At 45.2% G+C, this 21,210-nt stretch overlaps 1 protein-coding gene across 1 annotated transcript in view; it reads right to left on the reverse strand.

Annotated features, from left to right (window-relative positions):
* The window catches only part of LOC147121789 (4-trimethylaminobutyraldehyde dehydrogenase-like), a 33,426-nt gene extending 12,439 nt beyond the window's left edge, over positions 1-20,987 (reverse strand). Inside the window, exons 1-3 of the mRNA XM_085982298.1 lie at positions 20,523-20,987; positions 8,039-8,184; positions 1,141-1,270 (exon numbers count right to left, since the gene is read on the reverse strand). Coding sequence (XP_085838424.1) covers positions 1,141-1,270; positions 8,039-8,184; positions 20,523-20,691 — 445 coding nt within the window. The 5' untranslated portion in view covers positions 20,692-20,987. The remainder of the gene's footprint in view (positions 1-1,140; positions 1,271-8,038; positions 8,185-20,522) is intronic.
* Between the last annotated feature and the right edge of the window lie 223 nt (positions 20,988-21,210).

Raw genomic sequence — 21,210 nt, forward strand, 5'->3', positions numbered from 1 at the left:
GTCGCTGGTGGGAAAATCAGAATATTGACAATTTGGCTGCCAAAATCACCAACCAATGAATACTGATTCTCTAAAACACAAAGTCAGCATAAACGTCCCACTTGATCTGTGCACCACGTGATATAGCGGTGGGGAAATATCACCATAGTATGTCTCAATGATTCTAGGTTAGAAAGAAGAAAATAAAAGCCAACAACCATTAAAGTCTTGCACTCAGGTTGTTATCCAGTAATCCTAGTTAGAAAAATAGCTTGGCCTTCATAGCCCGCGCTACCAAATTAGTTACTACACGCGCAATGTCCTCGCTTACACACGCGAAGAATAACCTCCAGGCAAAGTGCCAGAGAGCTGTTACTGCCCAGGGAACTGTATCCTGACATCGGTTTGTTTCTCAATTTATAAAGAAAACATTAATCTCCACACCTTCAGAGAGGGAAGGGGCGAAGGGAGAGAACTGGAGCAGGGGGTAAAAAAAAAGCTTAAACATTACAGGTCAGCAACAAACAAACAAAGGAAATGTCAGTTTATCTATTAGAATGAAGTTTCCAGAACCGCCTACCAGTTTCGACCATGTCAAAGGGGAATTTCTGAAAGTATTTTTGGGTGAGTCAGAGGAATGACTACAGTTTTGGTACCACAGTGTGGTCAAATACGGTACTGCCCAGCTTTACTGCGGGGGGTGGGGGGGAAGAATTCATAAAGAAATGCAATTAATAAGCAGAATCAATGAAAAGCAGAATTGAGATTGACAACAAAAGAGAACAACAATTTGCATTTCTATAGCACCTTCAACATAGTAAAACGTCTCAAGGCACTTCACAGGAGCGTTATCAAACAAAATTTGACACCGAGCCTCAGAGATATTAGGGCAGGTCCACCAGAAGCTTGGTCAAAGAGGTAGGTTTTAAGGAGCATCTTAAAGGAGGAGAGAGGGGTAGTGAGGCAGAGAGGTTTAGGGAGAGAATTCCAGAGCTTAGGGCCTAGGCAACAGAAGGCACGGCCACCAATGGCGGAGCAATTAGAATCGGGGATTCAGCTAAGCTCTACCAAGACTCCAGATGGAGTTTCCTTCACTATTATTAATCAGGGCTCTGTCCAGGTTTTGGGGTTTTTTGCTCAGTTTTGCACACGTGTTCTTACCAGCTAGAGTTCCAGCAATTCCAGCGTAATATTCCACAGCCTGCCATGCTGTGTCCACATCAACTCTGGACTCGGTGATGGGCTTTCCAGTGTTGATGGACTCTACAATTGCAATATCTTCTCTCTGTTCCTGTTTTGAAAAAGACAAAGCATTTTACAGTACTTGCTTGTACTACGAACAGGACAAGGCAACTTTTTTTTTCACTTCATATATTATATTGAAGCTTTCTCTCCTTTCCCCCCTTCCTTCAGGCTGCCCCCTGGCATTGGCCAGTGTCACTTGGTACCAGCCAGAGAAAACGCCGCTAGCTCCCACTGACTTGCTCTTGCAATGCCCATGACAGAGTTTCATCCGTGTCTTCAAAAAGATTCACAAACAAGATGATGCTACAAAAAAAGAAAATTGCTTGCATTTATATAGTTCCGTTTATGATCTCAAGACATCCCCAAATGCTTCACAGCCAATTAAGTACATTTTTTTTTTTTTTTAAAGTGTAGTCACTGTTATAATGTAGGAAAATGCAGCAGCCAAATTGCGCATCGCAAGGTCTCACAAACAGTGATGAGATAATGACCAGATAATCCGTTTTAATGATGGTCGAGGGATAAATATTGGCCAGGCGCCGGGGAGAAACTCCCCTGCTCATCTTCGAAATAGTGCATGATTATTCAAAATAGCAACGCTATGACACCGAGTCATAGCAAATGGGCTCATGCCAACAATCTTCCATGTTGTAGGTCCTTAATATTGTCTGGAATATCAGGAGGCGATGTCAACCACATGAAGTAGCCTCGTAAAAAGCAAAATAGTGCAAATGCCAGAAATCTGAAACATAAAACGGGAAAAGCTGGAAACACAGCTGGTCAATCAGCATCCGCGAGGAGGACAGACAGTCGGCGTTCCGGATAGGAGCCAGATACGGCAACCTGTCGCTTCTCTCCACAGATGCTGATTGGTCTGCTGTGCACTTCCAGCTTGGTTCTGTTTTTGTTACAGGAAGCAGTCACTTTGGGCCAATCTCGTGCACTTCTGACAATCAGTCATTTGGCCACGTGACAACCTTTGCTAAACTTTTATAGCACATAAGACATAGGAGCAGGAGGTCGTCATTTGGCCCCTCGAGCCTGCTCCGCCATTCAATAAGATCATGGTTGATCTGATCTTGGCCTCAACTTGCAGGATTCGGCCGGTGCCAACATCAGTGGGTGCATGTGCCTGAAGGATTTTTTTTGACTTTTAAAATGGATATGTACCCTTTTAAAATGGAGACGCACTTGGGCCGCATTTCAAAATGGAGTTTGGACTTTAAAAAGGACTGACTTTTGGTTTCTGTGAAGATAGCAGGAACTGTCTGACTTTTGGGTTGCCATGGGACCAGTCTCAACACTGATGTCATGAAAGGCAGGAGCCTTTTTATATTTGAACCGGTGTGATTTGTGGAAAAACAGCTTTTGTCCATGGAGCCAGGATGTCTAGATGGACAATGAGGTTTGCAGACCAAAAGTAACACCTCTGGACTCTTTCAATGAAGGAGCACTCAAGAACTTAACAGTTAGCATGTCGAGAACTGCTCATCTACAGTAATGGCCTGCCATTGTTTTCATCAAGATGACCAATCCAGGACAGAGACCTCACCAGGAAGACCAACTAGCATCTCTGCGACCATGGTAACCAGGAATCGCCCAGTCAGTTTTGTGTATTATACGGGGTATAAATATACTGAAATTTGGGGATTCAGTGCTTGCTTTTCTCTACCATCTGTAACGGGGTTCGCCACGTAGCTATGCGTCCGTCAACTCTCCAGGAACGCCCGAAGTGAGTGCCTCGCCCTACCGCCAGAATGTAACTCTCTAGGCCTCATCGCATGCCTCCGTTAGGCACGGTTTTGCCTCTGGAGTCGAACGGACCCAGGACCGTGTGAATCAACGACAAGGGCTGGTAATTATATCTAGCATATACTTCTAGAAATCCCCAGGACCGCCCGCGTGTTTGGCTGCTGAGGAACTGCAAGTGTCCAAGATGCAGACTAACACACGTGTGTGTGTGTGTGTGTGTGAGTGAGAGGAGGCTTCCAAGTGTGGGTTCTGACCAAACTGGGAGAGGGGTTTAAGGTTATAAGCTAGTGTCCACGGTCACCTACTCGTTATGCCGTAGGCGAGAGGAGTAGGGATTGTCATTTTGTGAGTGCAATAAAAAGGAATCGATCTTTGACCAGCCTGAACCGTTTCGTTTTGTTTGAGTCAATTATAATCTATCCATAGTAGCTCCTTGGGTCCGAACTAGGGGGTTGTGGGGCTTGTGGTTCGCGGTATAATTCGGAAGACCAACCGGGTGGCATCGGGCATAGAAGGCCTATTTGGCCTTGGTCTGTCTCTGTGTGGGATTGCCCGCTAATCGACAGGCTAGGCAGGGACTATTGTCAAAAGCTCCTGCCGTCCAAGGGAAACAACCCAAACCGGGGAATTTTTTAATGCACGGGTTGACTCAAGGGAGAGTCAACACGGGGCTCACAAAAACACCCTACAACTCCACTTCTCTGCCCGCTCCCCATAACCCTTCACTCCCTTACCTTTCAAAAATCTGTCTATCTCCACCTTAAATATATTCAATGACCCAGCCTCCACAGCTCTCTGGGGAAGAGAATTCCAAAGATTCACGACCCTCCGTGAGAAGAAATTATTCATCTTCGATTTAAATGGGTGCCCCCTTATTCTGAAATTATGCCCCCTAGTTCTAGATACCCCCACGAGGGGAAACATCCTCTCTGCATCTACCCTGTCGAGCCCCTTCAGAATCTTTTATGTTTCAATAAGATCCCCTCTCATTCTTCTAACCTCCAATGTTCTCTCCTCTGGGCAAGGGGTGGGGGGTGGAGAGAATCTTGCTGATGAGGATATGATAGTTGAACAATCAGACAGTGGAAAGGCACTAACTAAGTGCATGTGCACCTCCTCCACTGGGATGTACTATTTTTACAAATGACACTCCACCCAAGAACAATTGCATTCAAATGTAGTTGAGGTACTGACGAGAGGTAGGAAATTCAAGTTTCACAGGAGTACAACAGGAATATATCAGTCACTCCATGAAACAGCATAAATCTGATAGAAGAGAACCAGAGTCAATTGTTCGCAAACCATTTCTGTAACCATGGTCACGTTGCTTGGAAACAAATGGTGCGTACCTAAAGGGTTATTTCGCATCAGCCTAAGCCCGTGTTTACAGTGCCACAGACAGAGTATGGCCAGAAAAACAAGCTCACAAGCTGTTGGGTGAAGTAATTTGCATTCATTTTTAATTTTCTTCCCTTGCCTGAAAGATTAATTTCCTTCCCTCCTTTAAATCTTCACATACCAGTCCCCAGCCAAAGGGACTGAGAGATGATCTGTTCCCAGGCTGTGATAGCAAGGCCGCTTGAGACTGGCTGCCAGACGGAAACACAACAGCTGGGGGGAATCTTCCCCTGTCCATCGCTCCTCTCTCCCAATAAGGAAAACAGCTGGACTCTGTGCCTGTTGGACAGTGCAACTAGTCAGAAACTTGCCATGAGGGAAAATCACTGCTGTAACCCCACGCCCCAGTGCGAGCGTGCCAATGTGCTGTGCTGATCAACTACCAAATATGAAGACAGTATTGTTTCCCTGATCGTTTAGGGAATAAATGCACAAACCATAAGGTACCAGGTTTGATTACCGCACGTACCGACTGATCGCAGGCAGGGAGCAAATCAATGGGCTCAATCAATTGGCCACGTCATTACTGGGTTAGGGAAGGGCCAGCCAGGATTCCAGTCCTGGTCACTATCCAGTAACACCAGCTGGGAAATCTCCATTTGTGGACATTGGGCAAAAACGGGATGGAGCTCAGCTGTGATGCTCTTGACAGCCAAATATCCTGCAACACCTGCCATCTCAGAGGGCAAGGTACCAGAGTGCTGCCAGCAATCCTTGGAATCGCAAACCTGGGCCTCCAGGAAAGGAGACAAAATCTGGGACAAGGGGAATAGACAAATGAATCTGGTAAAACCAGCTCGCCACCTCCCTACTCCTTCTCAGCTGCTTACAACATATATTATGTAGTGATATATTCGGATTATGTATCGACAAAGGGCTTTATTCTAGGGATTAGCTTGGTTTTATTTACTCTTGCGTCCTCTTAATTCTGTCCCCTCCCTTCCTTCTCTCACGGGGAGGGAGAAAGGACTTGGTTTGTTTAACCATTTGTTTGCACATAAAACTGAAGGTGCCGTTCGTCATAAATAAAGCGGACAGATACCGAATCGCAAGCAAAGCAATCTGAAGCAAACTTTAATTGGAATTCAGCAGCACCACTTGCATTTGTAGCAACTCCAACATTCGTGATTTGTGCCAATGGCTCAGTGGGTAAAGGCACTGCGCAGTATAGCTCGGAGCCATACACTGTAGGAAGGTCCTGGGGCCAATCCCTCATTCTGTTCTGAGTCAGTTGATTTTAGCCAGGGCCGCAGCTGGACGCACGAGTACTGTAGTGTAGTGGTTATGTTACTCGACTAGTAATCCAGAGGCGTGGGCTATGAGAGTTCAAATCCCACCATGGCCATTTGAGAATTTGACTTCAGTAAAGAAAATATGGAAATTAAAAAGTGGTTACCAGAAAGATTGTCATAAAAACTGAACGGGTTCACTAATGTCCTTTCGGGAAGGAAACCTGCCGTCCTTACCTGGTCTGGCCTATGTGTGACACCAGCCCAGACTCTTAACTACCCTCCTAAATGGTCCAGCAAGCCACTCCGTTGTCAAACCGCTACCAGCGGTTCATGTCGACAGCCCAGTCCCACCTTCCCAGGGCAATTAGGAATGTCACCCCTGTGCTCGCTGACCTACATTGGCTCCTGATTAAGCAACGCCTCAATTTTAAAATTCTCATCCTTGTTTTCAAATCCCTCCATGGCCTCGCTCCTCCCCATCTCTGCAACCTCCTCCAGCCCTACAACCTTCAGAGATCTCTGTGCTCCTCCAATTCTGGCCTCTTGCGCATTCCCGATTTTAATTGCTCCACAATTGGCTGCCGTGCCTTCAGCTGCCGAGGCCCTAAGCTCTGGAATTCCCTCCCTAAACCTCTCCGCCTCGCTACCTCTCTTTCCTCCTTTAAGACACTACTTAAATCCTACCTCTTTGACCAAGCTTTTGGTCATTTGCCCGAATATCCCCTTATGTGACTTTGTTTGATAATGCCTTGAGACGGTTTACTACGTTAAAGGTGCTATATAAATGCAAGTTGTTGTTGCTGTTGATGATGATGTTGATTGGAAATAAATGCCAACCTTCATTGCTTAAAACTAACTGAAGGGCCCCCCTGGGGGCACATTGCGCAAATGCACTGCCCAGTGTGATACGGAGCCATACAGACCAGAAGTATCCCTGATTTGCATTGAGCTAAAGGATCTCAGTGTGGGCACGAATAGGGACTCTCCAACTGCCCTACGCTAAGAAAAAAAAGCGTGCTAGAGTTCCCACTCCTGACTGCTGGAAATTGCACGTGCACAGCAAGTGGGGATAGGATCACACTCAGCTGCAATACTCGGCAGTCAAATATTACAGCACTGAAACAAGCCATTTGGTCCTACTGGTCTGTGCTAGCCTCCTCTCAACCCTACTTCATCTCACCCTATCAACATATCCCTCTATTCCTATCTCCCCCGTGTACTTATCTAGCTTCACCTTAAATGCAGCTGTAGCCAAGAAGCCTGATGACACTGGCCAGCTGGGCTTGCACAGGGGGAACAGACACTCCGGTAAGGGAGCAGCAGCTGCTGGTTATCAATGGAGTCAGTGCCTTCAGAGGTGAAAATGCATTAAGGGAACAAAACAAAGTTAAGTAACAGCCGAAGAAACCACGAAACAAAACACAGCGAAACATCCATTTCTGACCCTGATTCCAGTGTTCCTTCTGTCAATGCTGCACAGCTGTATCTGTACTTTGTTTTTTTGAAAGAAAATATATCCATGCAAAATATATCCATGCTCAGACAGGACATTCAATTGGGCTCCTGAATTTAAACTAAATGGAATGACTTTCCTTTAGTACAAATGCTGGTACTCATTCTCTCCAATGTGCTCGATTTCCAACCAGCAATTCCATGAAAAAACTCAACTAACTCTTCTTGCATACTATGCACTTGATTTATAATTCTTCATAAAAAGCATCAATTAGAATTATGATCTGGAAAATATCTCTAACATTTATAAGTTATCTATTCAGTCTCATCAGTCAAGTTATCTTCCCTTATCCATGTTCTTGTTACCTTCAGACTCAACTATTCCAATGCCCTCCTGGCCGGCCTCCCATCTACACCGGCACCACCCCCCCCCCCCCAATAAACTTGAGCGCATCCAAATCTCTGCTGCCCGTATTCTAGATCACACCAAGTCCCGTTCACCCATCACCCCCCGTTTTCACTGACCTACATTGGCTCCTGGTCCAGCAACGTCTCAAATTTAAAATTCTCATCCTGGTGTTCAAATCCCTCCATGGCATAGCCCCTCCCTATCTCTGCAACCTCCTTCAGCCCTACATCCCTCCGATAATGCTGCGTTCCTTCAATTCTGGATTCTTGTGCATCCCCAAGTTCTTTCGCCCCTCCATTGGTGGCCGTGCCATCAACTGTCTCGGCCCTAAGCTCTGGAATTCCCGCTCTAAACCTTTCCGCCTCACTACCTCTCTGTCTCCGCCTTCAAGACTCTCCTTAAAATCTACCTTTTTGCCTGTCCTAATATCTCATGTGGCTCGGTGTCAAATCTTGTCTGATAACACTCCTGTGAAGCACCTTCCGATGTTTTACTACGTTAACGGTGCTATATAAATGCAAGTTGTTGTTGTTGTTTCAGTGGGCTATAAATATAAATGTATCCCTCATACCCTTATGAGTCTTGCAGCGTCAAGTAAGATGCGGCTTCTTTCTAACCCCGACAGTTGACTCCAGGTTGTATATGCTTCCTTAGCGTTCTGCACAGCAAGATCTATTTCATGCTGTCCTGAACAACTGAAGTCACATATCACACGACCTACAAAAAAAAATAAGGAAACATTAAATCCTAAAGCATAGGAAGAGAACTGTCAAACGAACTCAGTGAAATAGTTCAATCCTTAGAATTTGCTCAGTCAGTAAATGCACTGACTAGCATGAAACTGAGGCATACAGTCTAGGAATGTCCCACGTTTCACCCCTGGTCTGCACTTTTAACTGATCTGATTGGGGCACAACACTGTCCACAAGACTGAATCACTCTGGCAACAAAAGCAAAATGCTGCAGATGCTGGAAATCTGAAATAAAAACAGAAAATGCTGGAAATACTCAGCAAGTCAGGCAGCATCTGTGAGAAAAAAGAAAGATCTGCATTTATATCGAGACTTCAGGATGTCCCAAAGTGCTTTACAGCCAATGAAGTACTTTTTGAAGTGTAGTCACTGTTGTAATGTGGAGAGAGAAACACAGTTAATGCTTCAGGTCTGTTGTGTATGTAATATGTGTGCTACTTTGAACCTATGGACAGGACTGCACTACTTGTAGGGCATAGTGATACGCAGTACCACTCCTGGCCATAGGGGTATAAATAGTACTGTGGGTACTGATCTCCCCTCAGTTCCCGCCTGTGGGCATGAAGTAAAGACCTACGTATAGTTCCTACCTCCAACCAGTAAAGACCTGTTTGAGTTATACGTTTAAGTCTTTGTGTTAATTGTTCAATACAATACACATACTTAACACTGGCGACGAGTCAGGTTCTTACCCTGCGGCAGTTGAAGAGAGGTTTCAAACATCACCACCCCACTAGAAGCGACAGGCTTTAGGACTCTGAAGCCTCCATCAGCGACTGAGCACTGGAGTGCAGCAGCCATCCTGACAGCTTCCAGCGACTGGCAGAAGTCTTTCTGCAGTTTCCTTGTTCAACCTAGGTGGTGGGGTAAGCCGTGCAGCGTTGGCTGCAAAGACAGGGCTGGGGAAGTTGGAGGAGATAAGGGCCATCGATCGCGATCGGAGATAAGGCCGGGCCGCTTTCAAGTGCGAGGCGCAGCGCGGGCCAGCGATCGGGACCAAAGATAAGGGCCGCACTCGGACTGAAAGGCGCAGCGTCGGCAGACACTGAAGGCGCGAGAGCCGCGGTGAAAAGCGCGGGCCATCGATCGCGGCGGAGATAAGGGCCGCACTCGGGGGCTGAAGGGAGACGGCGTCGGGGGACGGGTGAAGACCGCCAAGCGCGGGAAAACCGCCATTTTGTGGGCGGAGGACGACGGCAAGAGCGGGAGGCCGCCATCTTTGATAACAAGAAAAGAAAATCTGAGAAATTGCAAATCTACAATGCCTAAACACGGGAATATTAGCACCTTTGATAGTGACCTCAAAGATTGGGCCATATATGTTGAAAGAGTAAAAAATTATTGTAAGGCCAATAAAATTCGTGACCAAGATAAAGCTCTAACATTATTAAATTTAATGGGTGCGAAGACATACGGGCAATTGAAACACCTGTTACCACCAGATGAACCGGCGGATAAGACGTTCGATGAGATTGTTACTGTCCTGAAAGATCATCTAAACCCCACGCCGCTGATGCTAGCGGAACGATTTAAATTTTACGACAGAAGGCAGCTACAGCATGAAAGCAATGCTGAATATTTGCTGGAATTGCGTAAATTAGCGAAATATTGCCAGTTTGGAACGGGACTGACAGATGCACTACGAGACAAATTTGTGTGTGGTTTATTTAAACAGGATACACAAAAGCGACTGCTCGAGGAGAATGAGCTGACGTTTGAGAAGGCGGTCACTATGGCAGCAGCACACGAAGCCGCAGCGAGAGGCACGGCAGTAATGCAGCTACGGTCACCGGAGCTCAGTGCACACAAATTGGGTGTGAGTTCTGGCAAATGTTATCGTTGTGGAAAGACTACGCATGATCAGAACCAGTGTTGGTTTAAAAACCAAGAATGTAGAACTTGTGGTAGGCTTGGACACATAGCTAGAGTATGCAGGTCAGGGAAGAAGACCAGCAACAAGAAGTCACCGCAAGGAAAATACGCAAAAGTACACAAGGTGGCCGAACAGGAGTCCGATTCAGACGCTAGCAGTAATGAACTGGCTGGCTTAAGCAGTATTGAACTGGCTAGCTTAAGGGTACTCAACGTTGGTAAGGGTGCAGACCTCCAGACAATTTGGGTTACTCTGCAGATAGAAGGAGTCCAAGTAAAACTGGAATTGGACACTGGATCGGCATTGACGGTCATAAATAAGAAAGATTATGGAAGGTTATTCCAACATATTCCCCTACAGGATACAGAGCTCATACTGAAAACATACACGGGGCAAAGAGTGTACCCCATCGGGAAAATTGAGGTCACAGTGGTCCACAAGGGCGAAGAAAGTCAAATAATGGACTTATATGTGCTATCTGAAGGAGGTCCTCCACTACTAGGACGGGAGTGGATTAGGAAAATGAATATCGACTGGCATTTCCTACAAACAATAACGAGTGAGAACTCGGTGAACATAATCAACCCAGACTCTGGAACGGATGATGGTAAGACCAACCCGTGTGCAAAAGACAAAGTTTCAGCACAGAATTCCACTGAGATAGAGAATTCTGAGTCTGTCCAGTCTACTGACATGCACATTTCTGAGGGACACCGGGCTCGAACTCAACTCCATTTCAAACTGCAACAGCAATTAGAACAAATGATTCGCCGTTTTGAGCAAGAGATGAATGCAACGAAAGAGTTCTTTGATATAGAGTGGGAACATCTGGAAAGACAACAGAAGCAGCTGCTGGAGCAAATGGAGCAGGAGCACACAAAACGTCTGATGTCAGAGGAGTTAACGGTCAGCCAACTCCTGCATATGCTGAAGGACAGGACTCTGAAATGGGAAAAACTTGAACACGAACTTCAATATTCAAACGAAAGGGGTTCGGAGCTCTCAAAGGTTATTGGAAGAGCTGAGGTGGCAACACAGACTGAGATGACTGCAACAGAGCAGCCCTTGGATGCCAAAAGTACGCTGACTCACGTCAACGTAGAACAACAGACCGCTGAAACAGCTGCTCCGGTAGAGGGATTGAATAGTCCGATCAATCAATCTCCAAAAGAAGTTGAAGTAGTAAAATCTCAAATGAGGTCATTAGTAAACGACTTGCTGAAAGCCCAGAAAAAGCTGGATGAAGAGGTACACATGAAGAAGTCTCTTCAGGAAAGATGTCTGGACTTGGAACAAAAGCTGGCTAACGCCCAGCTGGGTATGGAGGAAATAGAAGACCCTCTCGCTGGCCTAGATCAGGACGACACCGAATATTACTATGTCCTGTCCTGCCCAACTTGTAACTTCGACTCCCACCATACAGAAATCATGGAGGAGCACCGAAAGTCTACGGAACATCGGGAGAAGGTGGCTCTACTACGGAAAAAGGAAGAGAAGGAGGAACTGCGCATGCAGCTGGCAGCTGACAGTGGAGCCCAGAGAGTCTCCAAGAAGCAGAAAAGGAAAAGTCGAAACAGAAGATGACCCATCTGAACCATTATTACCTCTACCAGATCACACACGTGGTCCCTCCGAACGGAGCCAATTCAGTTCGGAAGTTCAAACTGTTAAATCCATGGAAGGACTATTGAATGAGTCACTCCAGCAACGTGAACCGACTACACCACAGAGATTGAATCTGTGAACTGTTTTCCGCAGAGACTGAATCTGTGATCTGTTTTGACATGAAGTTATCTATGTATCTATGTTATTCTGTTATGTAACCCTGAAGTTATATATGTATATATGTTATTACGTTATGTTAAATGGGGAGATGACTGTAAAGCTAAGACGGGAGGAATGTTGTGTATGTAATATGTGTGCTACTTTGAACCTATGGACAGGACTGCACTACTTGTAGGGCGTAGTGATACGCAGTACCACTCCTGGCCATAGGGGTATAAATAGTACTGTGGGTACTGATCTCCCCTCAGTTCCCGCCTGTGGGCATGAAGTAAAGACCTACGTATAGTCCCTACCTCCAACCAGTAAAGACCTGTTTGAGTTATACGTTTAAGTCTTTGTGTTAATTGTTCAATACAATACACATACTTAACAAGGTCGATGACCTTTCACTCAGAACCGTTCTGATGAAGGGTCATCGACCTGAAATGTTAACTCAGTTTCTCAATCATTCCGGGTTATCATACTCCTATTTACTTACTCTCCGGGCTATCACGTCCAGAAGAGCCCCTTGAGAAGTTAGTAACTGTGGAATTGCTGTGTTGGATCAGAAGCCAGTCTAGCTTAAAATCATAAAAAATTATAATTCTGATATTTCTTTGTGGGAAATTCACAGCTTGGCAGTATAACGATAAGTTGAAAATACCTCCTTTGCTCCCTGGAAGGACTGTATCTCTATTACAGGAAAATCATGTGTTAAGGTAATTTCAAAATGGGTTCTTTAACAAGCATCATAAATAACCAACATTAATAGTGCTGGCCAACCCACTGATGGGGATGGGGGGGGGGGGGGGGGGGGGGAAAGAGAGGGCTATCACTCTGTCACAAGTTCTTTGTTTCAGAGGTGTGAAATGTAACTGTTTCTGTGCTTCTGAACACTATTTTGGTTGACAATGTTTGTCCCAGACCAAACTTCAAAGCAAAGAGGGGGTAAAATTGGGGCTATGTATCAATGAGTCTTAAGTGAATCTGTATTTGGCAAGGCATCTACCAAGCTGGCAGGGAATGGGGAAGGAGGGGTGGCCAGTATTGGCACAGTCCGGGAATAGCGGATTCCATATTGCAACTTTGCATCATGTTGGTCCAAATTAAGAGCGTTACTTCCAAGATTCATGAGAACCGAGATATTTTATGCTTTTACATAGAATCTGCAGCACAGAAACAGGCCATTTGGCCCAACTGGTCTGTGCTGGTGTTTATGCTCCATGTGAGCGTTCTCCCATCCCTCTTCATCTAACCCTATCAGCATATCCTTCTATTCCTTTCTCCCTCATGTGCTTATCTAGCTTCTCCTTAAATGCATCTATCCTGTTCACCTCAACTGCTCCATGTGGTAAAAAGTTCCACATTCTAACCACTCTCTGGGTAAAGAGCTCGTGCCTGAATTCCCTAATGGATTTTTCAGTGACTGTCTTATATTTATGATCCCTAGGTTTGGACTCTTGTAACTACAATTGCAATACTGTAGTTTATCTATATGCTGTTGTTTGACTTTTGCTTCTGCTCATTCCTTTGAACTTAAGGCCACATAGGAAGCGTGGGCTTGTCTGTGACTAGTCGAGCCCAAATTGCAGTATTTATATCCTGGCATAAGGCAGTGCCATCAGGAGAGGAACGGAGAAAGTTAAGGGAAACAAAAATATAAACAGGCAGTCTGAAAAAGAAAGAACGTGTGTTTATATAGTGCCTTTCACGACCTCAGCACGTCCCAAAGCGCTTTACAGCCAATGAAGTACTTTTGTCGTGTAATCACTGCTGTAATGTAGGAAATTATGCTAACTATGTTGTGCCACATAAAAAACATGCACAATGCAGAACCTCTGCGCCATCCACTAACATTTACATCGCACATGGGACCTGCATCTTCTTCACCAACCATCTTCCTTTAGAACATTTGCAATCACTGCTGCTCTCTTTCCCAACCTGCATCACACAGTCGCATTATGCTTGTAATGTCCGCTTTCTCCAACTGCTGTCCTGATTGGGCCTGCCGGCAAGGTGCTCAGGATTGAGGCCCGATTTCCAGTGTAACTACGAGGGGCTCTATTAAACTGATGTGGCATCTTCACTAATGCTCACTCGATTCTTCTTGCGCCAATCTAACTGCCATAAACTGACAATTTGACTTGAAAAAAATGATCTATTTGCAGTCTGAATTAAATGAAATGAAGCTAAATTAGGGCACTTCCCCTACTGGCCCCCAGGTTAGCTGATATTGTAAGCAGTTCCTGCTTCTCAGGTGCTGTTTCCCTCACTTTCAAATCGGCCATCATCACCCCCCTCAAAAAACTCTCCCTCGACCCCTCTGTACCGCCCTATCTCCAACTTTCCCTTCCTTTCCGAAGTCCTTGAACATGTCGTCGCCTCCCAAATCCATGCCATCTTTCCCGCAACTACATGTTTGAACCTGTCCAATCAGGTTTCCACCCCTGCCACAGCACTGAAATGGCTCTAATCAAAGTCACAAATTACATCCGCTAACAAATTATGACGACACCCAGCTCTACCTCACCACCACCTCTCTCAACCCTTCCACTACCTGTGTTGCCCGAATGCTTGTCCGACATTCATTACTGGATGAGCTGCAATTTCCACCAATTAAATATTAGGAAGACCGAAGCCATTGTCTTCGGCCCTGCCACAAACACTGTTCCCTCGCTACTAATTCCATCCCTCAAACTGGCCACAGTCGCAGACTGAACCAGACTGTCCGCAACCTCAGCATCCTATCAGAACCCGAGCTGAGCTCCTGACCCCATATCCTCTCCATCACCAAGGCTGCCTACTTCCAACCCTGTCATATTGCCCGTCTCCACCCTTGCCTCAGCCTGTCATGCACTAGTTACTTCCAGACTCGACTAAGCAAACACTCTCCTGGCTGGCCGCCCATCTTCCATAAACTTGAACATATGCAAAACTCTGCTGCCCATATCCTAATGAGCACCAAGCCCTGTTCGCCACCTGCCAACTTCTTGCCAAATCAGTTAACTGGTCTATATCCCATTGCAACCTCTTGCTTACTTTCCCACCTAGCTTTGTATCATCAGCAAACTTGGATATATTGTACTCGGTCCACTCATCTAAGTCACTGATAAAGATTGTAGACTAATCTAGCGCCTCTAACAAGTACCCGGTGTTTCCTATCTTTCAGTTAATTTCTTATCCATTTCCAAGATTTACTTAAATCTCCACAGCTTTGAGCTTGACCTTTAGCTTTTCACGTGGTACTGTTGTCAAATGTTTTTTGAAGTCTAGGTACACATAGGAACAGGAGTAGGCCATTCAGCCCCTCGAGCCAGTTCCATCATTCAATTAGATCATGGCTGATCTGTAGCAAACCTTCATCTACCCGCCTTAGTTCCGTAACCCTCAATATCCTTGCCTAACAAAAATCTATCAATATCAGTTTTAAAATTTTCAATTGCCCCTCAGCCTCAACAACTTTTTGGAGGAGAGAGTTCCAAATTTCCACTACCTTTTGTGTGAAGAAGTGCTTCCTGACATCATCCCTGAATGGCCTAGCTCTCATTTTAAGCTCATGCCCCTTTGTTCTGGACCCCCCCCCCCCCAATCAGAGGAAATAGTTTCTCTCTAACTACCCTATCAACTCCTTTGATCTTCTTAAACAACTCAATTAGATCACCCCTTAATCTTAAATATTCAAGGGAATACAAGCTTAGTCTATGCATCCTATCCTCATAATTTAATCCTTTAAGCCCTTGTATCATTCTGGTGAATCTGTGCTGCACCCCCTCCAAGGTCAATATATCCTTCCTGAGGTTCGGTGCCCAGAACCTAATGCAGTTGCTCCAGATGGGGTCTAACCAGAGCTCTGTACAGCTGTAACACAACTTCCAGCCCTTTGTATTCAGCCCTCTTGAGATAAAGGCCAACATTCCATTAGCCTTTTAAATTATTTTTTGTACCTGTCCACTAGCTTTTAGTGATTTCTGTACTTCGACCCCCTAAATTTCTCTGCTCATCCACCATTCCTAGCTTCTCACCATTTTGAAAATACAAGAAACTTTGGTTTATCCGGAGGTTGTATGGCCGGAAACCTCGATCTAACGGCAGAAATCAGCAGCCGTTTTGTTAGGTTTTTTTTCTTTTTTTTTTCTTCTCCTAGCATTTTTTTTTTTTAAACAGTCAGTCTCTGGAAAGCCTCTCTGAAGCTGTTGCTAAGCTACAGAGACGCTTCCAAGGTACAGGCCGACTGTTTACAAGCTGTTGCTAAGCAACAGTGTTTGTTGTCAGATACAGAGATGAAAACCTCCGTATCCTTCAACATTAGCGCTGGTCTGTCCGGAAGTTTTCATAGATCGGCATCACGCCGGTCCCGGATATCGCAAAGTTTCCTGTACTCTGATCTGTCTTTGAGGTCCAAAGTGGATGATCTCACACTTTGCCACATTGAACCCCATCTGCCAGTTTTGCCCACTCACTTATTCTATCAATGTTCCTTTGCAACTTTCTGCTCCCATCTACACTATTTACTGTTCCACCTAACTTAGTGTTTTCAGCAAACTTAGATCTACAGCTCTCTAATCCTTCATCCAAGTCATTTATAAATATATAGTGAAAAGCTGTGGCCCCAGTACAGAGCCCTGGGGAACACCACAAATCACATCCTGAGTCATTCACATTATCCCTACTCTGTCTCCTACCTCCTAACCAATTCCCAAACCAAGCCAACAGGTTGCCTCCAATTCCATACACTCTCATTTTTGCTAACAGTAAACAGCCCACCACATGGTAGGGCTTTCCACACTCCACTCCAGATGTCACCATTACACTTTTGGCATCTTCTCTATCCTTCTTACTCTAGGTTTTTCAGCTTTTGTATTTTAGCTCACTCTCATAGGCAAGTCTCAGCTTGTTATGCCTTCACGAGTATTTTCACTAGCCTTGACATCTAAGTAAACTTTTGGCACCGTTCCCCCCCCCCCCCACAACAAACAGAACAGCCTTTCTATTAATTATTTTAGCCGCTGGATTTATCCTAGGCCTCCGCAGGATCCTTTTCCAGTCTTCAACAAGTGGTAAAGTATCGCAACACCGGACCTTGTTTTAGGTTTAAACTACTAAGCTATGCTAAGAATGCTAAGCCATTCTTTTATAAAAATATCTTTTACACATGCAGTTTCTTTTCTTATATTCCGACCACTGAGATCTGCACTAGTCTGAACTGCATCTCTTGGAAGTTCCAAACAGACTCCAAGATTCAAACAGATAAAGTTCCTCAAACGTGCATGAATGATGGGTGAAGGAGCTGAAACTTCAATTTTCAAACTTAAAGAAGAGAACTATATGGTGTGGGTTCAGCACTTTCCTTAGGCCCCAATTGTTTATGCTGTTTTCGACCATTTTTTATGTTCAGTCGTATTCTAATGAGATTGACAGAAAATTTGAGCGTAACGGGACATCGGGAGAATGGGCACATTTTCGGACCTAACTTCCAGGTTGCACCCACTGAGGAATTTCCAGGCCTCTTGTGCCAGTAATGTCACACAATCAGCCATGAGATGAAAGTTGGTCATGGGATCATAAGAACGTTCTGCTGAGCAATAGTGACCACAATATTATTCGAATTCAATTGGTTAGTAAAATTCTAGGTACTAAGAATCTCTAGTTAATTCTAGATTTTAAAAGGGTTAGTTTTACTAAAATGGCAGAAGACTTAAATTGGGTCAACTGCTTAACTCTACTCAGTGGGAATGCTACCGATACTATAGACAACTGGCAAATCTTTTAAGAGTTTATTAAAGCACAAAAAAGCATGTATGTCCCTAAAGTCAAAAGAAGAGCACATGGCAAGACTAAGTCATGGTGTCTGAGAGTCATGTACAAAGGCAAATTAGACTATCAACAAAAACATTTTTAGCTCCGTTAGAAGTTAGAGGTCATGTTAAAGACTGTGTAGGGCAACTGAAAGTTCCCAGGGACAGGTCCACATGGACTCTCGGGATGGCAGAGGTATGAAATGATTACTTCGCATCAGTCTTTAATCAAATTGTAAATGTTAAAATAAATGCCCATCATCTTAAATAGAACTGGAAACCTTAAAATAGATCGGGATGCATTTAAATGAGCCAGATGATATCCACCCGAGGGTCTTTAACGAGTTGGTACTTGTGCTTTGCGAGCACCTTGCCCTCCTCTCTAGCAGCTTGTTGGAGTCGGGGACTGTGCCCTTGGATGAGAAGGATGCACAGTGTACCTTCAAGAGGGAGCTGGGCCTGTTCCTGTTCCTCGCGGAGTTTGCACTGTACAAGAGGCAGGCATCAATTCATGCAAGTCACAGTCAATGTGATCTCCTGGACTAGTTTTGATCGCCTATAGGGATTGGAAAGGAGTTTTCTAGATTGTTTGCCCCCCTAATTGGCCTTGGGTTTTTGATCTGGTTTTTGATCTCTCCCAGGAGACTACATGGCACCTGGGGGGGTAGGAAGTCTCTTGACCTGATGCACAAGGCATCACAGCTGGCCTTTTTCAGTCCACATTTTCCTATGTTCACAAGTCTTAAAGGAAACCAGAACACCCCAGGCTTACATCCGTTGGCGCCAGGTGTGAGACTGCTTTGAGGTACCCTCACGCTATTTTGATATAATACTCATAAAAAGATGCTGTTATAGCACAGTGAGCATGCGAGCCACTGTGGTTGGACTCATGTCAGTTAAATCCGGGTGCGAGACTACCTTGAGGTGCCCTCACACGTTGAACATATGCTACACTGGAAGCAATGCAATGCTGCTCTGCCACTTGACCACCAATGCAATGATGGTGGTGGTCTCAGGGTTGAGACGGTCCAAACTGTTTGGATTCAGTGGTTCAAACAGTAACAGAATTTTCACAACACTATAAGCACAGGTGCAATGGGTTTCTGCTCCAACTGTTGCAGGAACTGGCGCTGCCCAGAAACTCCACAGTAAAGGCGGTATGACTCCTTTAATGTTGGAGTTATAGTTCAGTTAAGACTGTTAGAAGCAGTACCTGTTATCAGAGCAAGACAGAAGGATCTGGTTATACCACTGCCAGCACCCTGCCCTGTGGGCAGGAGAATCCAGAGCTCCGTACACATGTACTTAAAACTCAAGCACACTGCACAATGTTAGCAACAGCCAACGTGGCTGTCTGTCGCTACCAGAAACACAAAGATGGTAAAGTTGGGCACTTTGACGTTCTTTTGAAATTTAAAACAGTTGACTTTGTACCAATTGCAATTCTACTGTAGCACGAAAGTCAAAATGGTGCAAGGTTACTTCGAGTCAGTCTCATGGCTTTAGCCAAAAATCCCAAAGTCATGCCAATTTGCCTGGAATTATAATGCAAATTTTGTATGTTTATAAAGTGATCTATACCAAGCAGTGCAAGTGCCCTATGACAAGACTACTTACAGATAGTAAGGGCAGGAAGACACCTCCTATATTCACAACAAAACACTGCAGCTACAGAGCAGCACTGTCAGGCAATGTCCCTGTTAATAACAACAAAAAATGCTGGAAAAACTCAACAGGTCAGGCAACATCCGTGGAGAGAAATTTGAGTTGACATTTCGGGTCGAAACCCTTTTTCAAAACTGGAAAGAAAAGAAAATAGATCGAAGGCAGGGCTGCGATCGAACAAAAGAAGTAACAGAAACAATAAAAGGTATTCAAAACCAGACGAGATGGTAATAGGCCGGTGGAGACAAAAGACGGCTGAAATTAGGTGTGAAGTGTACTGGCAGGATAAGAGACAGCTGCCAGATGGGAGAGAGAAACAAAAGGAAAGGGGGGAGGTGGGGAAAGGAAGACCCAAAACAAAGGGGTGGAAAAAATTATAAGTAAAAAAGTAATAGGGGCTGAGGTTATGATCTGAAATTGTTGAACTCGATATTGAGTCCGGAAGGCTGCAAAGTGCCTAATCGGAAGATGAGGTGCTGTTCCTCGAGTTTATGTTGAGCTTCCGTGGAACAATACAAGAGGCCAAGGATGGTGAGGTCCGAGTGGGAATGGAGCAGTGAATTAAAATGACAGGCGACCGGAAGCTCGGGGTCACCCTTACGGACTGAACGGAGGTGTTCCGCAAAGCGGTCACCCAATCTGCGTTTGGTCTCCCCAATGTAGAGGAGACCGCATCGTGAGCAGCGAATACAGTATACTAGATTGCAGGAAGTACAAGTAAATCGCTGTTTCACCTGGAAGGGGTGTTTGGGGCCCTGGACAGTGGGAAAGGGGGAGGTATAGGGGCAGGTGTTACATCTCCTGCGCTTGCACGGGAAGGTGCCAGGCGAAGGGGAAGGGCTGTTTGGGGTGACAGAGGAGTCGATCGCAGCCCTGCCTTTGATCTATTTTCTTTTCTTTCCAGTTTTGAAAAAGGGTTTCGACCCGAAACGTCAACTCAAATTTCTCTCCACAGATGTTGCCTGGCCTGCTGAGTTTTTCCAGCATTTTCTGTTGTTATTTCGGATTTCCAGCATCTGCAGTATTTTGCTATGGTACTAATGTCCCTATTAAGTTCAGTTTAGTACAGTACTCAGGCCACCCTGTGAACATTTTGAACTCAATTATCATTTCAGATCATCTTTCAACAATTACAATACTGGGTAGGCTGGCGGCAGCTATTAATAAAAGAGTAAATATCCCCCGCCCCCACAGCAGCCGCTTTACCTGAGGCAGGTTCATGCACCTTCTCGCTCCTGCTGCCGTCCCCGTCCTCTCTGCCCGGCTGCACTCGGCCCCCGTGCCGGTAGTTCAGCGGCTCCTTGAGGTAGAAAGCGCCGGTGGAGGCGGCGCGGAGCAGAGGAATTGAAATCAGACGCGTGCGGAGGATCTCCATGCCAGCAGGCCTGGCCAATATGCTTCAGTAAGAGAGAGAGGGGGGAGAGGAGCCCCAGCCCAGAACCGACTTGCAAATGTGTTGGAAGTTAAAGCAAAGTCCAACAAAAAGCAAAGGAAACCGCTGCAGCCGGAACTTATGCTATTTTTATTTGCAAATGTTTACGGCAAGTGTACAAGTTTTTTTTTAAATGCAAACGATTAATTGAAGTTTGCAGCAATTTATCATTAAATGGACGCACAACAGACTTTCTATGTCTCTCTCCCGTCAGGCCAGATCAGCGGAAGCAACTCCCTCCCCCTCTCTGTCATTGGAGGGAGATGTTATGACCCTGATTTGTGTCTGCAATGCACATTGCCATTTCGTGAATTCACTTTATTATTTTGCACTGTTAAACTGCACTTATTTTTAAATCTTTCACAATATTTTCTTCTTGTAGTCATTAATGCTGTACAAAATTCACTTCTTTTCCCAAACAGGCGTGTTATGTTAGCGTTACTTAAAATAAGAACAATCTGC

This window comes from Somniosus microcephalus, chromosome 3, assembly GCF_052327205.1.
Source record: "Somniosus microcephalus isolate GS21.2 chromosome 3, FLI_Smic_1.0, whole genome shotgun sequence".
NCBI classification, from domain to species: domain Eukaryota; kingdom Metazoa; phylum Chordata; class Chondrichthyes; order Squaliformes; family Somniosidae; genus Somniosus; species Somniosus microcephalus.